This window comes from Boleophthalmus pectinirostris, unplaced genomic scaffold (genome assembly GCF_026225935.1).
Source record: "Boleophthalmus pectinirostris isolate CB_2022bp ecotype Guang Dong unplaced genomic scaffold, ASM2622593v1 HiC_scaffold_10, whole genome shotgun sequence".
Taxonomy (NCBI): domain Eukaryota; kingdom Metazoa; phylum Chordata; class Actinopteri; order Gobiiformes; family Gobiidae; genus Boleophthalmus; species Boleophthalmus pectinirostris.
Window position 1 is genome coordinate 3,370,708 of NW_026570971.1, and position 22,210 is coordinate 3,392,917.

General features: G+C 40.4%; 3 protein-coding genes across 6 annotated transcripts in view; 2 read left to right on the forward strand and 1 right to left on the reverse strand.

The window, feature by feature from the left end:
• dync1h1 (dynein, cytoplasmic 1, heavy chain 1) overlaps positions 1-1,172 on the forward strand; it is a 43,885-nt gene extending 42,713 nt beyond the window's left edge. The window contains 2 exon segments of the mRNA XM_055161046.1: positions 389-513; positions 755-1,172. Coding sequence (XP_055017021.1) covers positions 389-513; positions 755-883 — 254 coding nt within the window. The 3' untranslated portion in view covers positions 884-1,172.
• A 2,271-nt stretch (positions 1,173-3,443) lies between these two features.
• Positions 3,444-9,751, reverse strand: LOC129411451 (uncharacterized). Of its 4 annotated transcripts, none has more exons than XM_055162291.1 (5): positions 9,598-9,751; positions 9,476-9,531; positions 8,014-8,085; positions 6,169-6,261; positions 3,444-4,587 (listed from the first exon to the last, which is right to left on the reverse strand). In XM_055162291.1, exons 1-5 carry the CDS (start codon positions 9,734-9,736, stop codon positions 4,090-4,092), a joined length of 858 nt encoding a protein of 285 aa, XP_055018266.1. In that variant the 5' UTR covers positions 9,737-9,751; the 3' UTR covers positions 3,444-4,089. The 4 variants fall into 4 exon arrangements, with proteins under 4 accessions (XP_055018266.1, XP_055018261.1, XP_055018277.1 ...); XM_055162286.1 differs by having other exon boundaries at positions 8,014-8,088; XM_055162302.1 differs by lacking the exon at positions 6,169-6,261.
• A 1,905-nt stretch (positions 9,752-11,656) lies between these two features.
• wdr20a (WD repeat domain 20a) lies at positions 11,657-21,713 on the forward strand. Its single transcript, XM_055156959.1, has 4 exons — positions 11,657-11,926; positions 14,372-14,554; positions 14,622-15,941; positions 19,006-21,713. Exons 1-4 carry the CDS (start codon positions 11,663-11,665, stop codon positions 19,057-19,059), a joined length of 1,821 nt encoding a protein of 606 aa, XP_055012934.1. The 5' UTR covers positions 11,657-11,662; the 3' UTR covers positions 19,060-21,713.
• Positions 21,714-22,210: the final 497 nt, after the last annotated feature.

Consider the following 22,210-nt stretch of genomic DNA (forward strand, 5'->3'; position numbering starts at 1 on the left):
AAGGAAAGAACATGTTAGACGGAGTTATCTTAAAATTCATTGAACTTTCTCTTCTAAATACAACATTGGCTGCGGTTACATGCGTACAAAATCTGATTGAAAATAACAGATTTCTTTCTGATCGTGGTGTCTCTGATTACATGCATCAGAGTTTGTGGTTTGCATGTCATTCAAATCATCATAAAGTCCAGAAATCAGATAATAATCAGATTTGCATGTAAACAAAAACCAGTTACTCTTAAAATCCCGACTCACTGACGACGTGTCACCAGGTGTTTGCAATGATCACACTTCTTTTGCGCTGTAAACACACATCAGTAATTACATGGGAGTTTTGGTGTGTGATCTGATGTTTAATCCTGTCTAATATTTGAGCGTTGTGCTGCAGGTCTGAAGCTGCAGGGGGCGACGTGTGCCAACAACAAGCTGTCCCTGTCCACGTCCATCTCCACAGAGCTGCCCCTCACCCAACTGCGCTGGGTCAAACAGGGCACCACGGAGAAGAGGCATCAGGTACGAACACGGCACCGCAACTCAAACCTGATACACACTTTCTTTTAAGCACGTTCAATCCAACATTTTAAGGCCAGAATGACAAGCCCGACAGCAGTAGTTACAGAGAGACTGGCTCCAATTCACTTTCTACTGAAAAACTGTGGTGATGGAACTGAATCTTGGAACCAGAAAAGCTCTCAAACAACAATTTCTAGACGGAGATATTGTAAAATGTGTAACTGTGCAACTCTCCCCGTAGGTGACCCTGCCCGTGTACCTGAACTTCACTCGCGCCGACCTGATCTTCACCGTGGACTTCGACATCGCCACCAAAGAAGATCCACACAGCTTCTACGAGCGCGGAGTGGCTATTCTGTGCACCGAGTAGAGCAGGAACAGCTCCAAACTCATGTCTATCACTTACACACTTAGTAGTAGTAGTAGTAGTAGTAGTATTCATGTTGTCAGAAATATTAAACTTTAGGAATCATAACTATAGGGATCAGTCAAGTAGAAGGAAGGATTTGGAAGTGACTCGAGGGTGAACAGAAGGTGGTGCAGTTGGCTTATGGAGAGTTCAGACGCTAAAGAAATGTTGAGATGATGATTTTAAATGAAAGAACCTGTATGATTTTAGAAAGATTCAACCCAATTGGAATAAAGTACATTAAAATAAATACTTTGTCTGCCTTTGTTTACATATTTTGAAGAAGAGTTTAATAAAATGATATTCAAGAGTTCATTAAAGGAACTGTATCTGAGTATTTCTGTCTTCAAAATGTAAATAACAGTTGGTTCATTGTAAATTGGTTTATGCATTCAGATCATCCTAACTATTCACCGCAATGAGTTTATAAGCACTTTTCACTTTTATAATTGGATGCAGACAGTACAGAGGATTTTTACTGTACAAGCAGCTCTTGAGGGCAAAATATCTGTCCTGGGGCAAGACACATTTTGCTTCAATTCATGGAAAGTGAAGTAAAATTGAAGTAGAAAAAAGGGCTCCAACAAGGTTATTGTTAGATTATTAACTTAAAGATGTAATGAAAAATTGTTACATTGTGGAATCTTCATTTGTAGAAACTGTGTATTTAATTAAACCCCAAAACCAATATTCTGTAAGTCTGGACACAGTTTTCATCTTGGACACATGAGTCAAGCTAAAGCCACACAGCCCTCACAGCTATAGTGGCGAACTGGAGTTAAATTAACACTACAGGTACCACATAATAAATAACATCTATTCTAATAATTGGATATTAGCAGTTAAAATTGGAAACAAATGGGATTTCCAAATGTTTACTTTTCATACTAATTCCGCTACAATCTGTATGGACTTGTAACTTTGCCTGGAAGCTTCCATAGTATGGCATTAAACTTAAATCCATCTCTATGGAGACGAGTAGATGGCATTAGAAAGCCAAATACCAATTAAAAGGTGATTAAAAATGACAATCTCAATCTTGATTTAAACTTGAATTGTACAACCCTAGTGATGCAGTAGCAGTTAGGGATGTGCAAAAATATTGAAATATCGATATATCGTATCGCTTAATTTGATGATACAGTATTGATATTGTGGGCTGCTGTATCGATATATCGCCAAGAGTATTTTTTGGTATATTTTACTCAATTATTTTGTTACAGTGCTACAGTTTTGTTGCTTTTTCAGTGGAAGAAAACTCGTTTATGCGACACATTTGACATTTTCACTGTTTTGATGATTAAAATGGCTGTATTTCATATTAACTTTGCACAAGAAGTGGTTTAACAAACACTTTTAGTATCACAGCCATAATTTAGGATTTATTTTTATTGAACCGTATCGAATTGATTTGAAATATATTGTATCGAACCAAAAGTGCACTGTATCGGGATATGTATCGTATCGGCAACTTCTTAATGATACGCAGCCCTAGTAGCAGTAGTGTCCATCTCCCTTTTTAAAGTTGAAACTACATAAATCTAAGGTACAAGAGACGGTACTTCTCCAGTTGGATCAGAAAAATGTCCAACATGAGATAAGTGGAGCAGAGTGCAGGATTTTCCAAGAAAAAATTACTTACTATTATTTATACAAGTTAATGTTAAAACATTGTGTTGAAATTGTATTTTTCTTAAAGTTTCAGGTTGTTCATAATATATTTTGTAAAAGAAAGAGTTCATCAATTAAAAAAGTTTTCTGTAATAGATTTGTGTTTCTCTGCACAAATATTTTAATTTGTTATTTTTGGGGTTTATATGACATGAGTTTTCTGATCCGGCCCCTTTGGATCAAAGTCGGTTGGATACGGCCCCGGGACCAAAATGAGTTTGACACCCCTGATGTAAAGGGCTCATATTATGTTTTCTGATGTTTCCTCATCACAAACATACCTGGAGTTTTGTTTAATTCAGACACAAACCCTGCATATTTAGGCAGGAAAACGATCTGTTCTACCTTGCGATGGCATCTGGTAATACAGGAAGTGCTCCACTGTGTTTTTAAACTCCATACACCTTCTCTAGAATCATTAGATGATTTCAGATTTCAGCCTGTCAAATACACTCCATTGCGTTGATCCATATCTAAGGCCAAACTGAGCCTGCCTAACCAGGTGCTGCACTCAGTTTATGCAAATGGAGGAGATAAGTCACTCCACAACAAAACACCAACGCGAAATCTTTATTCCTTCTGCCATAAAATTCAATGGGAAATGAATTTGCTCATGTGTCCCTTGATGCACTGAGGTTTGAACGTAAGGTGTGTGTTGCATGTTTTTATTTATAGTTTGCGCACGAGCAGAGATCTGAGAACTGAATTGCCCCTTGGGATTAATGAAGTTGTTGATTGATTGATCAGCAGTCTGTGGGCCGCTGCTTCAATGTGGTCCTCCCTCTAAAGTTTGGACACCCCTGAACTAAAACCTGAAACCACCAGCTCGAAATGCAACTTCGGCGCCATCTGCTGTTAAGTGAGTGTAATAAGGATTGTGCGCAAAAACACGAAAAACACACATTTTACAGCATCAACATGATCATTTTTAACCAAAGAAAATTCACATTCACATGATTTAAATAATAACTCAGTTTTTAACTATTTACAACCTTCTTTTCACCCAAAGACCGTCAATCTTTTCTGGGTGATTCCACAACAGCACAGTCCCACAGGTTTGTACTGACACTTGAATCATATTTAAAAGGTGCACTCTGTAACTTTGCTTTACTCGTCTCCATGGAGATGCCTGGAAACACACCGGTCAACATGGAACAAGCGTGTGACTTCACGGGGTCAAGCTACAGGTCAGATCTGTGGAAAGGAGACCTCGCTCGCAGTAAGAATGCATCTTTTCAAGCTATTCTTATGCATAAAAATGCCTCTTATTGAATTAATGCAAGGTGTATAGGGTTAATTAATGCCATACTGTGGTAAATTCCAGGCACAGACACTTCTCCAGAGACAAGCAGGTAGCAAACCCCTCACTAGAAGTTACTTTTTGCACCTTTTCTGGAGTGTAAAGCTTCCTTTTTGTTCAGCTAGACTATAGGAGCAGAAATCATACTATGACGGGGCCATCAAAGTTCTTCTCAAAGTTCTTACGAATCTGTAAGTTACATTTTTTTTGGCGTAGTATCTTCCAAGTCTTCGTCCAGCTCCATGTTCACCACGCACTGCCTCTTCCTGTGCGCCCGCTCCAGCAGCTCTGCCCCGGGGAGACCACACTTTCTCTTGTGGAGGTTGGACGACGGGCTGGGAGATCTTTCAGAAGACCTGTCCATCATGTAGGACCACCCAGACTTCAGGCATGGTCTTCCTACATCTTCTACATCTCCTCCGTTCTGCTCCAAAGCGAACGACTCGTCCCCATCGCTGAGAGACATGGCCGCGTGGAAGTTGGAATTCTCGTCGTAAGAAATGGAGTGGTTTAGCTTGTCCGTTTCGCTGGTTTTGGTCTGGTCCGGAGCAGGTTGGTGTTGGTGGGGTTGGTGGTTGAATCTCCTGTTACGTGCCACGCACCAGCAGAGGGCGCCCTTCACAGACTGTCTAGTGTACTGGGCGTCCATAGAAGTGTCTGAGTCCTCTGAGCTGCCATCGTAAGGGTCCAGAAACTGCACAGAGGAAAATCAAGATGAAATGAGCCTGTGTGGTACAGAACTTTCTCCACTTGGTCCCAAATATATATACTATAATATATATATTTTTTTTAAAGTGCCGAGGTTTTGTAGCGCCAGTGAAATGTTTGTAAACTGTGGTGAGAGACCCTGTGTTGTCACGATCAGATGTATTTATTAATTTATGTGTAGAGCTATGAATCTGAGCAATCAAATCATTCAAGCTCTAGTGCGTCCTGTGAGGAGCTCTGTCAGATTCACCTCTAAGCTGTGGAGATACTGGTGGTCTTGTCTGTAAACATTATAACATGCACTGTACATTTACATTTTTTTATTCTTCTGAACCAGATATTATATGTTCCTGATAAAGGCTGAATTAAACTGAATAATTTCTGAACCTGAAAAAGTATTGTAAAAATGCATTTCCTTCACTGTACTAAATCTACATTATTTAGAGTGGAGGTTTGTTTGTTTCTCTTAGAATTCTGCCATAAAAATCACATATTCCTGTCATTTGGAGTTCTATAAACTTGACTTCAGACTAATGTAGTGATCCCACATGTACCTTATATTTCTACATTTAGTGCCAATAGGCCTTGGTTGTGTGAAAACATAATATCTGGTGCATTAGAAGGTGGGAGTGGTCTAAATTTTAAGTGGATACAGTTTTTGAAAAATGTGAGATTCTTGCAGTTCCTTGGGGGTGAGTCAGTTTCCCCTTTATGGGATTCAGTTAATCCTGTTTACATCTCCGCGTTTGGTCCGTCATACTAAACTGCTGTCTGAACTTAAGATGTGAAATACACATGAATATTTGCTCAATTTTGGATTTGTCTTTTTTCATAGTTTTAAGGCCCCAAAACCTCTGCAAGAGTTTTTTTTTTGCAGGTAAACAGCAGAAGAGCAGTTCATGTTTGGAGCCATGTCGGTCTATGGACAGTGAAACCAACACATGGATTCAATATCAATGTAAATATGTGACTGGAGCTTTAGAACAACTAAAACACACTTGAAAAATTCTAATTCAATACAATGAACATAGTGAATATATTATAGTTCAGATATACTACACTGGTAATGCACAGTGTAGTGCAGAGGTCTTCAACCTGTAGCTCAGGAGCTACCAGCAGCTCTCCACCTCCTTCCATGTAGCTCACCAAGGGATTTATGAATTGTACGGATTGTGCTGAAAGACTCAAAGTTGATGAACTACCATTATAAATGTATAATTCTGATGCCTGACTTTGTACACTGATAAATAGATAATGGTTTGTGTTACAGGTATCCAACTGTTCCCCATCTAAGGCTTTCCTGTGCTCAATTTCTTGTGACTGCTAAAATGAGCAGCTCTTTGGCATATGGGAAGAAAAAGGTTGGAGACCCCTGACAATGTAATCCTGGTTTAGCACGTTCTCTCGCTGGTTCAATTCCCAGGCTGCGTAAGGGCCTGTCAAGAGTTTGCATGTTCTCCCTGTGACTGGGTGGGAACATTTAAAACATGTACAATAAGCCGACCCTCCAGCTGGGTGCTCCTGACCACACGTGTGTCCAGATGTGGAGGTGAGTGGGGGGGGTTACCACAGAGGAGCAGCCGTGTCTCCCTGAGGACTTGGGCACCAGGGGGACGGTGTGAGGGCCACAGTCGCTCTCTGCTGCACTGCTGCCACAGCCCTGAGCACACAGACAGTTCCACAGGACTTATGTCATGTCATATAATACTACATGAAGGCTGTAGATGGGAATGAGCAGAAATGTTCCAGGTTGAAATGTACAGACGCCTACAGGTACATTCTCTATGGGACCACAGGAAAACATCAGAGGGCTTACCCACATCTGCCAAGCTGCCCTTACCTCGATCTGAGCAGTGGTGGAACGTAACAAAGTAAAAGTAGTGAAGTATTCAGGGTTCCCACTCTTTTCCATGACTTTTTCATGACCTAAAGTGAATTTTCCATGACTTTACAGCACCTACATGTGTAGAATTGATCAGACTTTTAGGACTAAATATGAAATGTTAACTCTTTCCACTCAATTCATGGTTTGGGATTATAGTTTTTAACATTCAAAATCCTGTCAGTGCATTTATTGTTGTCTCTTTTAAACAAAAGGCGCAGATGTTTGGAAATAATCTTAATAGTCAAATAAATAAACAGAATGCTGTAGTTGCGTGAAAGAGAAACAAAAATTCTATACTATACCATACTTTTCAAGGCCTGGAAAATGACATTTTCAATTTCCATGACTTTTCCAGGATTTCCATGACTGTGAGAACCCTGAGTATTGTACTTAAAAGGTCCTATATTACACAAAATTGACTCTTATGAGCTTTAAGCCATGTTATAATGCTGTTACCTCCTCAAAAACAGACCTGGAAATGTGTTTGAGAAATCCTTTATTATTAATTCATCTGTCTACATCTCCAAAAGCTCAAACTGCTCTTTTCCACCTTGTGACATCATGAAGTGGTAGTTTTCAGCTACCTTTTACCTTTAGCTCAGTAGACATTCGCAGTTCCAGAGATTGGATTTTCCAAATTATTCCAGTGAAGGTGTGTGGAGTTTAAAAACACAGCGGAGCACTTCCTGTATTACCACATGACATCACAAAGTGGAACAAAGCGTTTTCTGTTTGAGAAGAACCTAAATCTGCAGGGTTTGTGTGTTAAATTAAACATGTGTGAATGAAAAAAACAAAACACAACTCCAGGTCTGTTTGTGATGAGGAAAATACATTAACAGATCAGAAAACATAAAATTGGCTATTTTTATTTTTACTTCACCACATTTAGGAGCATGTATTTGTACTTTCTACTCAACTACATTTTTAAGTGGAGTAAAAAATAAAAGACTAGCCCAGGTTGAGCCCAGGTTGAGCCCAGGTTGAGCCCAGGTTGAGCCCAGGTTGAGCCCAGGTTGAGCCCAGGTTGAGCCCAGGTTTAGACCCGGTTTAGACCCGGTTTAGACCCGGTTTAGACCCGGTTTAGACCCGGTTTAGTCCCGGTTTAGACCCGGTTTAGACCCGGTTTAGTGAGGCTGCCTTACAAAAAATGTAAAAAAAAAAAAAAAAAACGCAGCTAAAATAAATTAATAAAAGCAATGCAGCTTTAGTCCATGTATGAGGTAAAAATGCAAAAAAAAATGTTATTTTGTAATTCCAAATCAGCTTAAATGGGACAGTCAGAGTCGACCAAAGTGCCGTATGTGGCTCGGGAGCTGCACAATGCCCAGGTCTGTGTTAAAGAAAGTGTTTGAAAAAAATAAAAATAAATAAATCACTCAATTATTTAAAAATAGCAGTTCAAGTTGCTTACTGTTGTATCCTTGGGCAAGACACTTCACTCACTTTTCCTTAGTGAAAGAACAAAATGACTTGATAGTGAGAGTTATTCCACACAGGGGCCATATTAAAGGGGAGGGGACGTACCATCGTGCTGGTGTCGGACCATCGCGGGCTGATCTCAGACTCCGAGTCTGTGCTGGACTCCACTTTACACATCTCCTGGTCCAACAGCACACACGGGGACATGCACAACATAAAAGAGACATTAAAGCACAGCTGACACGGTTCACTGGTTTCTCATTCTCACTTGGTTTGGCTGATAATATTTTACCTGTGCTAAATATGTATTTGTATCGACTGGTTGGGGGTCTGTCACCTGCTTGTTTCTATGGAGATGTCATTGCTCTGCCAGGATTGTTCCACAGTGTGACATTAAACAGCTCTACTTTACATATATTCAATTATTGGTGGTTTTAAATCTCAAAAATACATAGAAAAGCCTCTTCATAGAACTGACCTGTAACTTGGTCTCTATGAAGATCAAAAGGTTTAATGCCATACTGTGAAACATTCCAAACAAAAGAATAACATCTCCATGGGGAAAAGCATTTGACAGGCCCTCCACCAGAAAAGCTGAGAAGAAAGTTGAGAAGAAAAGAACAAAAATAGAGGTAGTGGTGAGTTCTACACTACAGAATCCCTCTGCGAAACTGTCATTTATTTTTATTTGTCTGATAATTAGAGGTGGATAGAAAAGCCAAAAATTACACTCAAGAGTAACAAATCTGATTTATAATTGGAAGTTAAGGTCATTTGAAGGACAAGCATTACATAATGTAAAAAATGTTATATATCTAAAGGAGAGCTGCAAGAAACAAATGTTCAAATCATTTCATATTATCACATAAAGCTTTTGCCACTTTAGACTTGAACAAAAATTGTGGTTTCTCTCCCCATTGTAAGAGTAAGCGTGCTGTTACTTCAATTAAAACAATTTTTTTACTCAGGTAGGAGTAAAAGTTTGCAGCTAGAATAGTACTCTGAAAAGTATAATTGAATTAAAAAGCAAATGTAACTGTAACTTTTTACATGTTTTGCCCTTGTTAACATTGTGGCTGCCAATTAACAATTCAGTCATAGACCAGTGGTCTCCAACCTTTTGCCTCTGGTGAGCTACAATACAAAATAAACATGCCAGAGACTTAATAATTTTCACAGTCGCAAGAATCAATATAGTCAATATAAGAGGACCTTAACCTTACAGTTATGGCTAAAAAACATAAAAGCATTTATTAGTGCACAAAGCTCAACATGACATATTTACAGTTTACAACTAATCATATTTGAGTTATTCAATACAATACATATAATTCATAAATCCCTTTATGTGCTACTTGTAAAGGGGTGGAGAGCTACTGGAAGCTTCTGAGTTACAGGTTGGAGACTCCTGTCACAGGCTAAATCCACTGCCTATGTCCAAACAAGAAATAACATAGTAAAACTATTATAGTAAAAAAGTATACAAGATTTTTAGTAAATCTTGAATCCGTGAAATTAGTATGTCTGCATTTTAAGACTGTTGTAACCTACAACTTTAGACTCTCACCATGTACTTGAAAGCCAGGTGCTCCACATTGTTGGGGACAGATCTGCCTCTGGGATCTAAGAAAATGTAACTGGTGAAATGTTTGGGGCGGCGACATGACACAAACTTATAATTATAATCACCCATGTGCCTCCGTTTTCTCCACGCCATGAGGACATCTGGAGCTTCTATCGTGTGCAGGAATCCAAGAGCCGAGCTTCTGATGAGCCGAACCATGCGGAGGGAGAGCCACGAGAGCCACATGAGCCACACGAGCCACATGAGACTGACGCGAGATTTGAAACCATCACAGCACAACTCCGATCAGCTGTTGTTAAACCTTTCAAAATAAAACGAATCCTCAGTTCAGACACGAGTAATGTTTCTTAATAACGCGTGAATATTTTGTAACTTGACCTTGTGTTGCAGTTAACGAATTTTAATGAATATATAAAAATAATATATAATCAAATAACGTGTGACATGTGTACAAATTGTTTATTCGGCATTTAAAAAAAAAAAAAAAAAAAAAAAGCAAAACTTAATACCACAAAAGATGACAAAACAGAAAAAAAAATTTATATAATAATTAAAAAAATTATAATAATAAATTTTTTTAAAAAGCGTCACTCCCACTAGAGGGAGCGTGTAGAACCCAATTAACGAATCATAATTAAACAAATATATAATTAAATATAACTATAAGGGGGAAAAAATGTTCTGTGTACAATTTATTTCGCCTATATTTTAACTAAATAAAGTTAAACACTGATTTAAAAAAAAAGAAAAAAGGAAAATCATATCATAAACAATAAACACCTCAATAGTATATAGTAAAAAATAATAATTTTAAAATAAAATAAAAACTCCCACCAGAGGGAGCGTGTATATCCCAGTTAAGGAATCATAATTAACTAATAAACAAATAAATAATTAAATATAACTATAAGGAAGTAAAATCATAATATAAACAATAAACACATCAGTAGTATATAACGTAAGGTAACCAGAATTTGAAAATAAAAAACTGGGACATCCCCAGTTTTTTGGCTGTTGGTAATAATAAAATTGTGAAACGAGTGCATAATTAAGGAAAACTGTTATGCATAGACTATTCATGACTAACATGTGAGCCAGTATATTCACATTTTTTGTGTTTTGATCGTTTTTCGGCAGATTTTTTTGTATTTTACCTAAACAAATAGCAATTTATGCCTCTTTTTACTGTTGGCAGGGATCAGATTGGTCAAAAATAGGGACACAGGAAATATCGATATATCGTATCACTTAATTTGATGATACAGCATCGATATTGTGGGCTGCTGTATCGATATATCGCCAAGAGTATTTTTTGGTATATTTTACTCAATTATTTTGTTACAGTGCTACAGTTTTGTTGCTTTTTCAGTGGAAGGAAACTCGTTTATGCAACACATTTGACATTTTCACTGTTTTGATGATTAAAATGGCTGTATTTCATATTAACTTTGCACAAGAAGTGGTTTAACAAACACTTTTAGTATCACAGAAAGATTATCACAGTATCACAGATTTGAAATATATTGTATTAAAACAAAAGTGCACTGTATCGGGATATGTATCGTATCGTGGCCTATGTATCGAGGTATGTATCGTATCGGCAACTTCTAAATGGTACCCAGCCCTACCATGAACATTTCTTATTTAAATCAGTGGTTTTGGCTAAATTTGCTGGGACATGGGATACGAGGCTCAAAACTGGGACTGTCTTGGGTAAATCACACCATTAAAAATATAATTAAAAATATTAAAAAATAAATAAATAAAAATAATAATAAAAATAAATAAAAATAAATTAAATAAATAAATAAATTATAAAAAATAAATAAAATAAAATAAAAGTGCACTGTATCGGGATATGTATCGTATCGTGGCCTATGTATCGAAGTATGTATCGTATCGGCAACTTCTTAATGATACCAGCCCTAACATGAACATTTCTTATTTAAATCAGTGGTTTTGGCTAAATCTGCTGGGACATGGGATACACTGGGACTGTCTCGGGTAAATCACACCATTAAAAATATAATTTAAAATATTATAAATAAATAAATAAAAATAATAAAAAATAAACAAAATAAAATAAATAAATAATAAAAAATAAATAAAATAAAATAAAATAAAAGTGTGGCCGCGGCGTCACTTCCGGCCGGAGGGGGACAGGGATGAATGTTGATTTCAAAGATGGCGGCGGAGGGAGGAGGGAAGGAGATGAACGAGATCAAAACTCAGTTCACCACTCGGGAAGGCGTCTACAAACTCCTCACGCACTCCGAATACAGCCGCCCCAACCGGGTGCCTTTCAACTCGCAGGGATCCAACCCCGTCAAGGTCTCCTTCGTCAACGTCAACGACCAGTCCGGCAACGGCGACCGGATCTGCTTCAATGTGGGCCGCGAACTCTACTTCTACATCTACAAAGGCGTCAGGAAGGTATCTGCTCGCGTCCCGTCACGTTTACACCACCGTGCGCTCACCGTCCGGCCTGCGGTGTTTAGTTTGTGTCGTGGCAGCGGGCGATTGTCACTGTAATTATCCCCTGACAGGTGCTTGACTTTGAAACGAGCTGACGGCTAGTTAGCTTTAGCCCGCTGCTTACTTACTTACTAGAGAGCTAACCAGCGCTACCTGCTGATGTTAGGGTGACCACACGTCTCTGTTTACCCCGGGACAGTCCCACTGTCGAGCCCCGTGTCCCCTCTCCCAGCTGATTTATCACCAACCAGTGATTTGTCAAGAAATGTCCCTATTTTTGACCAATCTGATCCCTGCCAACAGTAAAGACAGGCATGAATTGTAATTTGATTAAGTAAAATACTGAAAATCTGCTTAAAAATGACCAAAACACAAAGAAAATGTGACTATACTGAGTCACATTGGCGCTGAGTGCATAACTATTTCCCTTGATTACTCATTTGTTTCACAATTTTATTATTACTATTTTATACTCATTTTGATTTCACACATTTGTATTCAGAAAATCTGCAAAAATGACCAAAACACAAAGAAAATTGATACTGAGTCACATTGGCGCTGAGTGCATAACTATTTCCCTTGATTACTCATTTGTTTCACAATTTTATTATTACTAACCACCCCAACCCAGGGATGTCCCAGTTTTATACAAGAAATGTCCCAGGTGTTCATATTTTTGACCAATCTGATACCTGTCAACAGTAAAGACTGGCATGCATTGTAAATGTTTAGATAAAATACAGAAAATCTGCTTAAAAATGACCAAAACACAAAGAAAATGTGACTATACCGACTCACATTAGTGCCGAGTGCATAACAATTTTCCTCAAGTGATGTAAGCAGTGTTGAGTGAATTGTTTTATTTAGTGTGACCACATATCCCTATTTACCTGGGACAGTCCCATTTTGAGCCTTTTGTCCCTCGTCCCAGCAGATTTATCCAAAACCAGTGATTTCTCAAGAAATGTCCCTATTTTTGACCAATCTGAAGAGAGGCATAAATTGTCATCTGTTTAGGTAAAATAGAGAAAAGCTGTTAAAAACTTGACCAAAACACAAAGAAAATGTGACTGTACTGACTCACATCTTAGTCATGAATGGTCTCGGCATAACATTTTTCCTTCATTACTCACTCATTTCACAATTTTATTATTATCACCCACCAAAAAAAAACAGGGATGTCCCATTTTTTATTTTTAAATTCTGGTCACTCTACCAGTAACCAGTAACAGTTATAACAAAAGCAGTCAAGACTTTTTCAGAATGAGAAATTAGGACTGTTGCCATAGTGATTAACAAATGAAAACAAAAAATATATGTCTTTTAATGGGGAAAATAGTTGCATAAAAGTTGTATATAGCGTAAGGTGACCAGATGTCCCTATTTACCCGAGGCGGTCCCAGTTTTGAGCCCTGTGTCCCCTGTCCCACCAGATTTATCGAAAACTATTGATTTGTCCCAGCTTTAAACAAGACATGTCCTAGGTGTCTCTATTTTTGACCACTTTGATCCCTACCAAGAGTAAAAAGAGGTATAAATTGTAATTTGTTTAGAAAAAATACAGAAAAGCTGCGTAAAAATGACCAAAACACAAAGGAAATGTGACTATACTGACACATGTTGGCCGTGAATGGACCGAGGGCAAAACAATTTTCCTTAATAATTACACACTCGATTCACATTTTTATTATTACCAACCATCACAAACTGGGAGCGTCCCAGCTTTTTATTTAAAAAATCTGGTCACAATAGTTTTGTGACTTGTCATGATCATTATATTGTGCCTTATACAGTTGTTGAGTAATCCATATTGCTATAGTGGTGAAACACAAAGCATTGAAAATCAGCCAGTAAAAGTAACTCCCATGTCTGACAGCTGAGCTCACTGGACGAGAGGTGCAGAGGATCAGCTGACTGCTAATTGGTCATAGTGTTTAGTACTGACTGATAAACAAAAGTGTGGAGGGGCACAGCTGACCTCAGACAGAACAAATCCAAAGTTAAACCACAGATCAAATGCTGGGTTCACTGAGGAAAGTGATTCTGTAAAGGCTGTCTGTAACATGAATTATTCTGTGAAGCGGATTTGACCTGACGACTGGCTGCAGCGTGTGTCAGAGTCAGTGTTACAAAGTGATCACTCAGGTGTTGTACAATGAAGTGTCAATGATTAACACAGTACAGTTGTAATGGTTATCTGCAGTTCAGTCTTGGCACCAGAGCAGAGTCTTTCAGGAAATGGGCAGTGCTTTTTCCATTAGCGTGAGTGACTCCTCCCTGGGCACTGGATGGTAGATCACTGTACAGTGTTGTGGTCACAGATAAGGAGAAGTGTGTTAGACTGTAGGAAATAATGCTACAGCTTTTTGTGTGTTTTAGTCCTGAAGAGTGTTGTGTTTGCAGGCTGCAGACCTGAGTAAGCCCATAGACAAGCGCATCTACAAAGGAACGCAGCCCACGTGTCATGACTTCAACCACCTGACGGCCACCGCCGAGAGCGTGTCTCTACTCGTGGGCTTCTCTGCAGGACAGGTCCAGCTCATTGACCCCATCAAGAAGGAGACCAGCAAGCTCTTCAACGAGGAGGTACTCTCACTCCACAGCCACACAACTCCTGTATGATCTATGTACTGACGCTGTGTTCTCTCCACAGAGGCTCATAGACAAGTCCAGGGTGACGTGTGTGAAATGGGTGCCAGGCTCTGAGAGCCTGTTCCTGGTGTCTCATGCCAGTGGAAACATGTACCTGTACAACGTGGAACACACGTGTGGCACCACGGCCCCTCACTACCAGCTCCTCAAGCAGGGGGACAACTACTCTGTGCACACGTGTAAGAGCAAGTCCACCCGCAACCCCCTCCTCAAGTGGACTGTAGGGGAGGGGGCGCTCAATGAGTTCTCCTTCTCTCCCGATGGGAAGTTCCTGGCCTGTGTGAGCCAAGACGGCTTCCTCCGGGTCTTTAACTTTGATGCGGTGGAGCTGCACGGCACCATGAAAAGCTACTTCGGGGGTCTGCTGTGTGTGTGCTGGAGCCCTGATGGGAAGTATATTGTGGCGGGCGGAGAGGACGACCTGGTGACTGTGTGGTCGTTTATGGACTGCAGGGTGATCGCCCGCGGGCACGGACACAAGTCCTGGGTGAGTGTGGTGGCCTTTGACCACTACACCACCAGTGTGGAGGAGAACGAGCCCATGGAGTTCAGCGGCAGTGATGAAGACTTCCAGGATCAGATGATCCACCTGGGGCGTGAGCGGGCCAACAGCACGCAGTCTCGCCTCTCCAAACGTAACTCCACAGACAGCCGGCCCGTCAGCGTCACATACCGCTTCGGCTCGGTGGGACAGGACACTCAGCTGTGCCTCTGGGACCTGACCGAGGACATCCTTTTCCCCCACCTGCCCCTGTCACGGACACGGACTCATACTAATGTGATGAACGCCAGCAGCCCTCCAGGGGGCGCTCCCGTCATCACCACGACAACCACCACCAACGGAAACAACAGCGGCGCGAACACGCCCGCCCTGAACTCTGTGTCCAGCTCACTCCCGCGCTCCAACAGCCTGCCGCACTCCGCCGCCAACACCGCTACGGCTAACAGCACCAACAAGCCCAGCACGGGCACGGGCATCATGGACAGTGCCATAGCTACTGGGGTCAGTAAGTTCGCCACGCTGTCTCTGCACGACCGCAAGGAGCGCCACGATAAGGACCACAAACGCAACCACAGCATGGGGCACATCAGCAGCAAGAGCAGCGACAAGCTCAACCTGCTGACCAAGAGCAAAACAGACCCGGCCAAGACTCTGGGCACACTGCTGTGCCCGCGCATGGAGGACGTGCCTCTGCTCGAGCCCCTCATCTGTAAAAAGATAGCACACGAGAGACTCACCGTACTCATATTTTTAGAGGACTGTTTAGTGACTGCATGTCAGGAAGGATTTATTTGCACATGGGCCAGGCCAGGCAAAGTGGTAAGTTCTTTTTAACTCAAGGAGCTCGAGAAAGAACCAGACATATTGAGAAACAAAGTGAAGCTAAAGAGACCAAACGCAGGCAGAACAGCAGTGTGTGCGGAGTTTATCTGTCAGACTGGAGCAGGCATACACTCCTCACATGACCGTTCTAGTGGTGACACGTTCAGGCTTATCACCTTTAAACGTCACTTAACATTTAGGAAGTCAGTCAGTATAAAAGATCACACTTTGATTATATTGTTTTGCATTTAGTTTGAATTCAAACTCTCAAATGCAAAACACATCAGTAGTTCCATCACAGACCTGAGTATTCCTGCTCAGTAGAACATTCTGCTGCCTCTCATAGGTCTGTTTAAATACATGACACTAACATCATTAACCATCTGATATGAGAGATTTTTGCTCCGTTAGCTTTAATCTTATGTCTATAGAACCGTAACCAAATTGAAGTTAATAGAATATGTCTAACCATAGGGCTGTAACTAATGATTGTAAACCATATATTGGTTATTTAAAACTAAACCACAAACACGCTGTCCCTGTGGGTCCATGGGGTCTTATTGTAAAAGCTCCTAAAGCTGTAGTTTAGATTCTTGCAATAGTTTAACAGTCAGTCGTTTGTTTTCTCTCAAATGATAACGGCTCCTGGTCCTGTTCAAAAGAGCTCTGGAAACTCAGTCTGAATTTTTAAAACAAAAAACACAAATCTAATTCCTATTTTCTAAACACAAATCTAATTCCTAATCTGTCAGGAAAAAAGAAAGTCAGAAATACCAACCATTAGTATCCAGCTGGAATGGAGTTGAAAGAATCTTGTGTCTAATTAATCGCTGATCTTGTTTCTGGGTTTTTCAGCTGTCAGTGAGAGGAGAAAGAAATACTTAAAGTGGGACTAAACACTCTTTTTAGTGCTATTAACTGTGCATATAGTGTTTTAATCGAAGTGTCTACTCTTCCTAGTTAGTGCAAATTAGGTAAATCTGTGTTGGTGCTGCCTACAGTGGCCATTGCTGTTTCTAGTTCTACATAACATCACACAGAACTGGGTTTCTGATACTAACATCTGTCTGCACTGGCAGTGTGGAAACTTTTTAGACCAATCACAGTGAGCTTTATATGTCCAGGCCTCGCCCCTCCTCCTCACTCTCCCCTTTAGTCATTTACATAGGCCGTATATGAATGGACATACGCTCCAGGAGGCTCTTCTGACACTGGCTCCAATTACCTTACACTGGGCTCTTGTGGCTCCTCTCTCTATACCTGCTGAAGTGAGCTTTGTCATTTTGGTCTTAAATGTTCATATTAACCCGCTGTACATGATGCTGAAGTTTTCATTTCGCTATTTTGTCCCTAAATCAAGATCTGAACATAAATAATGGACCAGTCAGACACCTTCATTCCCCGAGGTCCCTCCCACTAGCGGTAGCAACAGGTTTGATTGACAGCTGGTCCGTTTCGTTGCTAAGTAAACTCTTCCCTGCTTTCCAGTGAGAAGGATGGGCACATTTAACAATCTCAATCATGATTGGCTCTTGTGGTTGCTATGATACTCGCGGTCAGATTTCCAAATATGGAGCCTGGCTGTAACCGTGGCAACGAGAGCTTCATCTGAGTGGAGCTGAACGATGTGGAGACGTCACACTACGTACGTATTCGAGTCGTTTTCGTTGCGGATGCAGTGTTCGTCCGCACTAATCCGACTGAAAACGGCTCCAGAGATGGAACGATCTGGTGCCTCCAGCTCCCACGAATTCATCTGAGTACAGATCTGATCCACTGTGTGGACGCCTGAAAATGCTGATATGCTGATGTAGGTCTATGCGCCGCGAAGTAATTCACCGCCAGAACGCTAAGAGGCTAGAATATCTGTCCATTCATATATAACGTGTGTCTGTGTGTACGACCTGCAGACGAATAATCTCTGAAAAGTTTCACATGAACCATCTCCAACACGACACAAAAACACAGAACAGACTCACCATCAGCAGAACCCCCCTCTGTCACAGAAAGAACACTGATATTCCACTGAGCCGTGTTTTTTAGTCCGACAGAAGCTGAACCGCACACAATAGCGAACTGTTTTTTGAGCGCTCAGTTTATGCAAATAAACCATGTGGTTTTAAGATTCGTTTCTGTAAAATGTAAACAATTATGCTCAAAGCTGTGTGGGTAGGGAAGACACAGAAACGACATGTGTGGACGCCGATATTTTCCGATACGGTGATACGTGGATTCATTTCAGTGTAAACGGGGTCTTAGTCCACTTTTTTTTTACATTCTGTGGTTTAGACCCTGCCCTCCTCCTCCCCCCTTACGCTTTTCTTCAATCCACCAATACTTCCCAAATTAGGAGCTCGATTTGCGGTGTTGTTCTTGGTGAAGTTTAGTAGTTTAGTCCCACTTTAAAAAAAATCATACAACAGCGAAAAAAAACTTACTCCATAGACAAGTAGTTCTGCTATAAACAGAAGATAAAATGAACTAATTAGTAATAAACTAGTCAAATTACTCAACTTGATATCCACAGTTCAAGTGATTAGATAATTCATTTATTGCAGCGTAACGGAAGTGTTTTCCTCCTGATACTGTTAGCTCGGCTTGTGCCTCGCCGTTAGCTTTGCTCCTCTGTACCTCCAGTCTAGGGTGACCAGACGTCCACATTTACACGGGACAGTCCCAATTTTGAGTCCCGTGTCCCTTTGTCCCAGCAGATTTACCTTTTAAAACCACTGATTTGTCAGTTTTATGCAAGAAATGTCCCTATTTTGACCAATTTGATCCCTGCCAACAGTAAAGAAAAGCAAAAATTGTGATTTGTTTCGGTAAAATACACAAAAAGCTGCTTGAAAATGACCAAAACACAAAGAAAACGTGACTATACTGACTCACACGTCTTGTATTTTGAAATTCTGGTCACCCTATTCCAGTCTTCTAACTCTTCTACTTGCTACTTTTCTTTCTTTATTTTCTTTTCTTTAAGCGTTCATTTCTGTTGCTCCAGTGTGTGACTCTCTCTCTCCCGACGCCAACCTCCTTTTGTTTTTTCCTGTTTTTTTTCCAGGGTTTATTGTCATCTCAAAACCAGGCCAGCTCCCCCAGCGGAACAGTAGTATAGCCACAACCAATAATTGTGCTGCTAGCGACAAGCCTGCGACGTCCGATGCTGCTCGCTCGCCACCGTCCGCAGTGCAAGTTTTTTCCGTTCACCCCTTCTTCTTCTTCTTCTTCTCCACTTCCTCCTCCTCCTCCTCGTCCTCTTCTCCCTCTCCCTTTTTCTTTTGTTTCTTTGTCCTCTTTTGTTGTTGTTTCTCACCCGATCCCGATCTAGAGGAAGCGACGCGACTGTGAGCGGGCGTCCTCTGGAGTTTTAACACTTTTTTAACAGTTTTAAAACTAAAGACCTACCCGACTGTTTTTTTTTTTTTTTTTTTTTTTTTTTTTTATTATGGCTTATCAGACACAAACTGTGACTTGAGATTATTATTATGAAAGAGAGTTCTCGAAATGTTAAGTGCGGTCAATGGTTAAGTTGTAGGTACCACATTGGCGATTGTCGATTGATTCTGCGTCTGCACTGTCGACGTAAAGTACAGACCTCCCCCTTCAGAAAATGGTGGGTTCTTGTAATTTATTATGTAAGAAGCAATCAAGCAAAAAAATAACTGAATCAAGGTGACGTTCTGGATTCAAATCATGCAAAATCTTTCATTTCTATCGCTTTGAAAATGTAAGAACGTCACCAGTCAAAAGTTTGGACACACCTCCTCAGTCATTCAGTGTTTGTTTTTTATGTTTACATCGTATATCCAAACAAAAGACGTCACATATATGAAGCGAAATGTACGGAATCGTGTAGCAAAGAAAAAAAAAGTGAAATAACTAAACATTTTCTGTAGTTTTTAGATTGAAATGCTCTATGGCTACGTTCAGACTGCAGGGCTTAAGGCTCCGTTCGGATTTTTTTTGCGAGGTCGTTCACATTTCCAGTTAAATACGACTTGTACGTGATCTCCAGTGTGAGCTTTAAACACCCCAAAAGTGTCCCGCATGTGCTTTGGAGGACACAGCGACGTCACACTCGGCAAGCGTGCTCAGAGTTTATGGAAGTTGCCAAAACGCTGGGCTTGTCTCCCAAAATACGGTCCAGTTCTTTGGTAAAATGGATAGGTTACACGTCCACCGCCGCTTCGTTTGTTAGAGTCTTTAGCGTCCTTGTGTTTGGCTCGCAGGTTCTTTATTTTTCGTTGACGTTGGAGCCAGGACTGACTGTAGCCGTGCTCGGAACATTTCTTTGGCAATCATTTCAAAAAACGCCCGGTGATGATCTGATAAGACTCCTCCAATTTGTCCTGAAAACAGCGATCCCCCCCAAATATGAATGAACTCTCTAACCTCGCTTTCCCGTTGTTGATGAGACTCTGAGCCTGACGTGTAGGTGGGATGAATGTGACCTGACCGTTCAGACTGAAGTCGCACGTCAAAAGATCGGATTTGTATCGGTTTTAGGAGCGCATATCCAAGTGGCCTGGGTCACATTTGGAAAAAATCGGATCCGTGTCGTTCAAACTGTGATTAAAAGATCAGATACAGGAGCACAGGGGCAAAAAAAAATCAGATTTGGATCACTTCAAGCTGCAGTCTGAACGTAGACTAAGTGTCCACCCTTTGCTTTGTTGACATCACTGCAGACCCACGGCTTTCTCCAAATGAGCTTCATGAAGTCTCAAGTGCCTCGGGGTTTTAGTGGAAGACCTAGAGTGTGTAAAGCAGTGATCAAAGTAAAGGATTAGAGGCCATTTTGAAGAAGTTAAAATATAACAGTTGAGTTATTTCACACTTTTAGTTTAATAGATTCATATGTTATAGTTGTGATGCCTTCAGTGAGAATGTAATAGTGTTGTCAAGATACTTAAATTTCATACTATTCTAATACAAAAGAAAAGGCTTGATACTTGATCATTTTGATGAGACTGAAAAAAGTAATTCTCAGTGCAAATAGAGTGCTTTATTTTTCATTTACCATGTGTTTCTAAACTGGTGTTGATAAAGTTCAAGATTATGTTGATGAGACTTTCAGAATCATTTCTTACGTTAAACCGAGTATCTATTGTTGATACTGATTTTAGTATTGACTAGTATCTGATTTTCAATACTTTTGGCAACTCTACAGTCTACAATGTCAATAATTGTAAGACATAAATGAAAAAGTGTGTCCAAACTTTTGCCTGGTGCTGTATATTTCCTGTGGTCCTCCCCGTGGTCAGTGTGGTACCTACAGCGCCCCCGGTGGCTCTGCTGAGGGCCTGCGCCTGGCTGTCTCCCTCTCCTCCTTTGCACTGACTTCCTCGTGTTTTCTAACTACTCTAATGGAACAAAGAGGGTGAGGACTGCCGCGTTGCACCCGGCTCCATCCTCCCTTCTGGAATTCTGAACCTTGGAAAGCTGGATGCTGCAATGCTAGTCTTTTGAAAAGATGTTTGCACTTAAATGAGTTTATTAGAGAAAAGGCTTTACGTGTTTGGGTGTGTCACGACTCACAGACTGCTAATAACAGTAGGCAAAGATTAAAACCTTTATCTATTGAGCATTTATTTTAATATGATTTCAGATTCAAATCTGCTCTGTATCATAATGTGTATAATGTAATTAATTGATTTGATGGGGGCCTAAGCAAACTACCATTACTCCAGTGGAAGTTTTGTCATTGATAGTTATATTTCTAAAGCCTAAAGTATACATATTAATAATATTAAAATAATCTTGAATACACTGCTTGTCTCTTGTTTCTGTTTTAAAAGTACATAAGGTGAAAATGTGGGAACTTTGTAATAACATGAACTACACAGTTAAAACAAACCTACAGATCTGGAAAAAAATAAGAGACCACTGCATTTTTTTGTCTGAAATGGTGAAGTGCACAGCAAGAACGGTTCAGAACAAGCTCCTAGGGGCAGGGCTCAAGTCGTGTAAAGCTAGAAAAAAAAAACTTCATCAATGAGAAGCAAAGAAGAGCCAGACTGAGGTTTGCAAAAAAAAACAAAACATAAGGATTGGACCATCGAGGACTGGAGTGCGGTCGTCGTCATCTTGGTGGAGAGCATGCCAAGACGCATTTGACATTTTCTGCAAATAAATGCTCTAAATGACAATATTTTAATTTGGAATTTGGGAGAAATGTTGTCAGTAGTTTATAGAATGAAACAAACATTTTAATTTTACTCAAACACATACCTATAAGTAGTAAAATCAGAGCAACTGATAATTTT

Excerpts from the sequence above, each read along its gene's own strand:
- LOC129411451 (XM_055162286.1), bottom strand. The coding sequence starts at position 9,736 with ATGTGGCTCGTGTGGCTCATGTGGCTCTCGTGGCTCTCCCTCCGCATG. Across the intron at positions 9,532-9,597 it reads GAGAAAACGGAGGCACATGG|ATCCCAGAGGCAGATCTGTC; the intron begins GTGATTATAATT and ends ACATTTTCTTAG. Across the intron at positions 4,588-6,168 it reads GACACGGCTGCTCCTCTGTG|TTTCTGGACCCTTACGATGG; the intron begins GTAACCCCCCCC and ends TCCTCTGTGCAG.
- wdr20a (XM_055156959.1), top strand. The coding sequence starts at position 11,663 with ATGTTGATTTCAAAGATGGCGGCGGAGGGAGGAGGGAAGGAGATGAAC. Across the intron at positions 14,555-14,621 it reads GCAAGCTCTTCAACGAGGAG|AGGCTCATAGACAAGTCCAG; the intron begins GTACTCTCACTC and ends TTCTCTCCACAG. Across the intron at positions 15,942-19,005 it reads GGGCCAGGCCAGGCAAAGTG|GGTTTATTGTCATCTCAAAA; the intron begins GTAAGTTCTTTT and ends TTTTTTTTCCAG.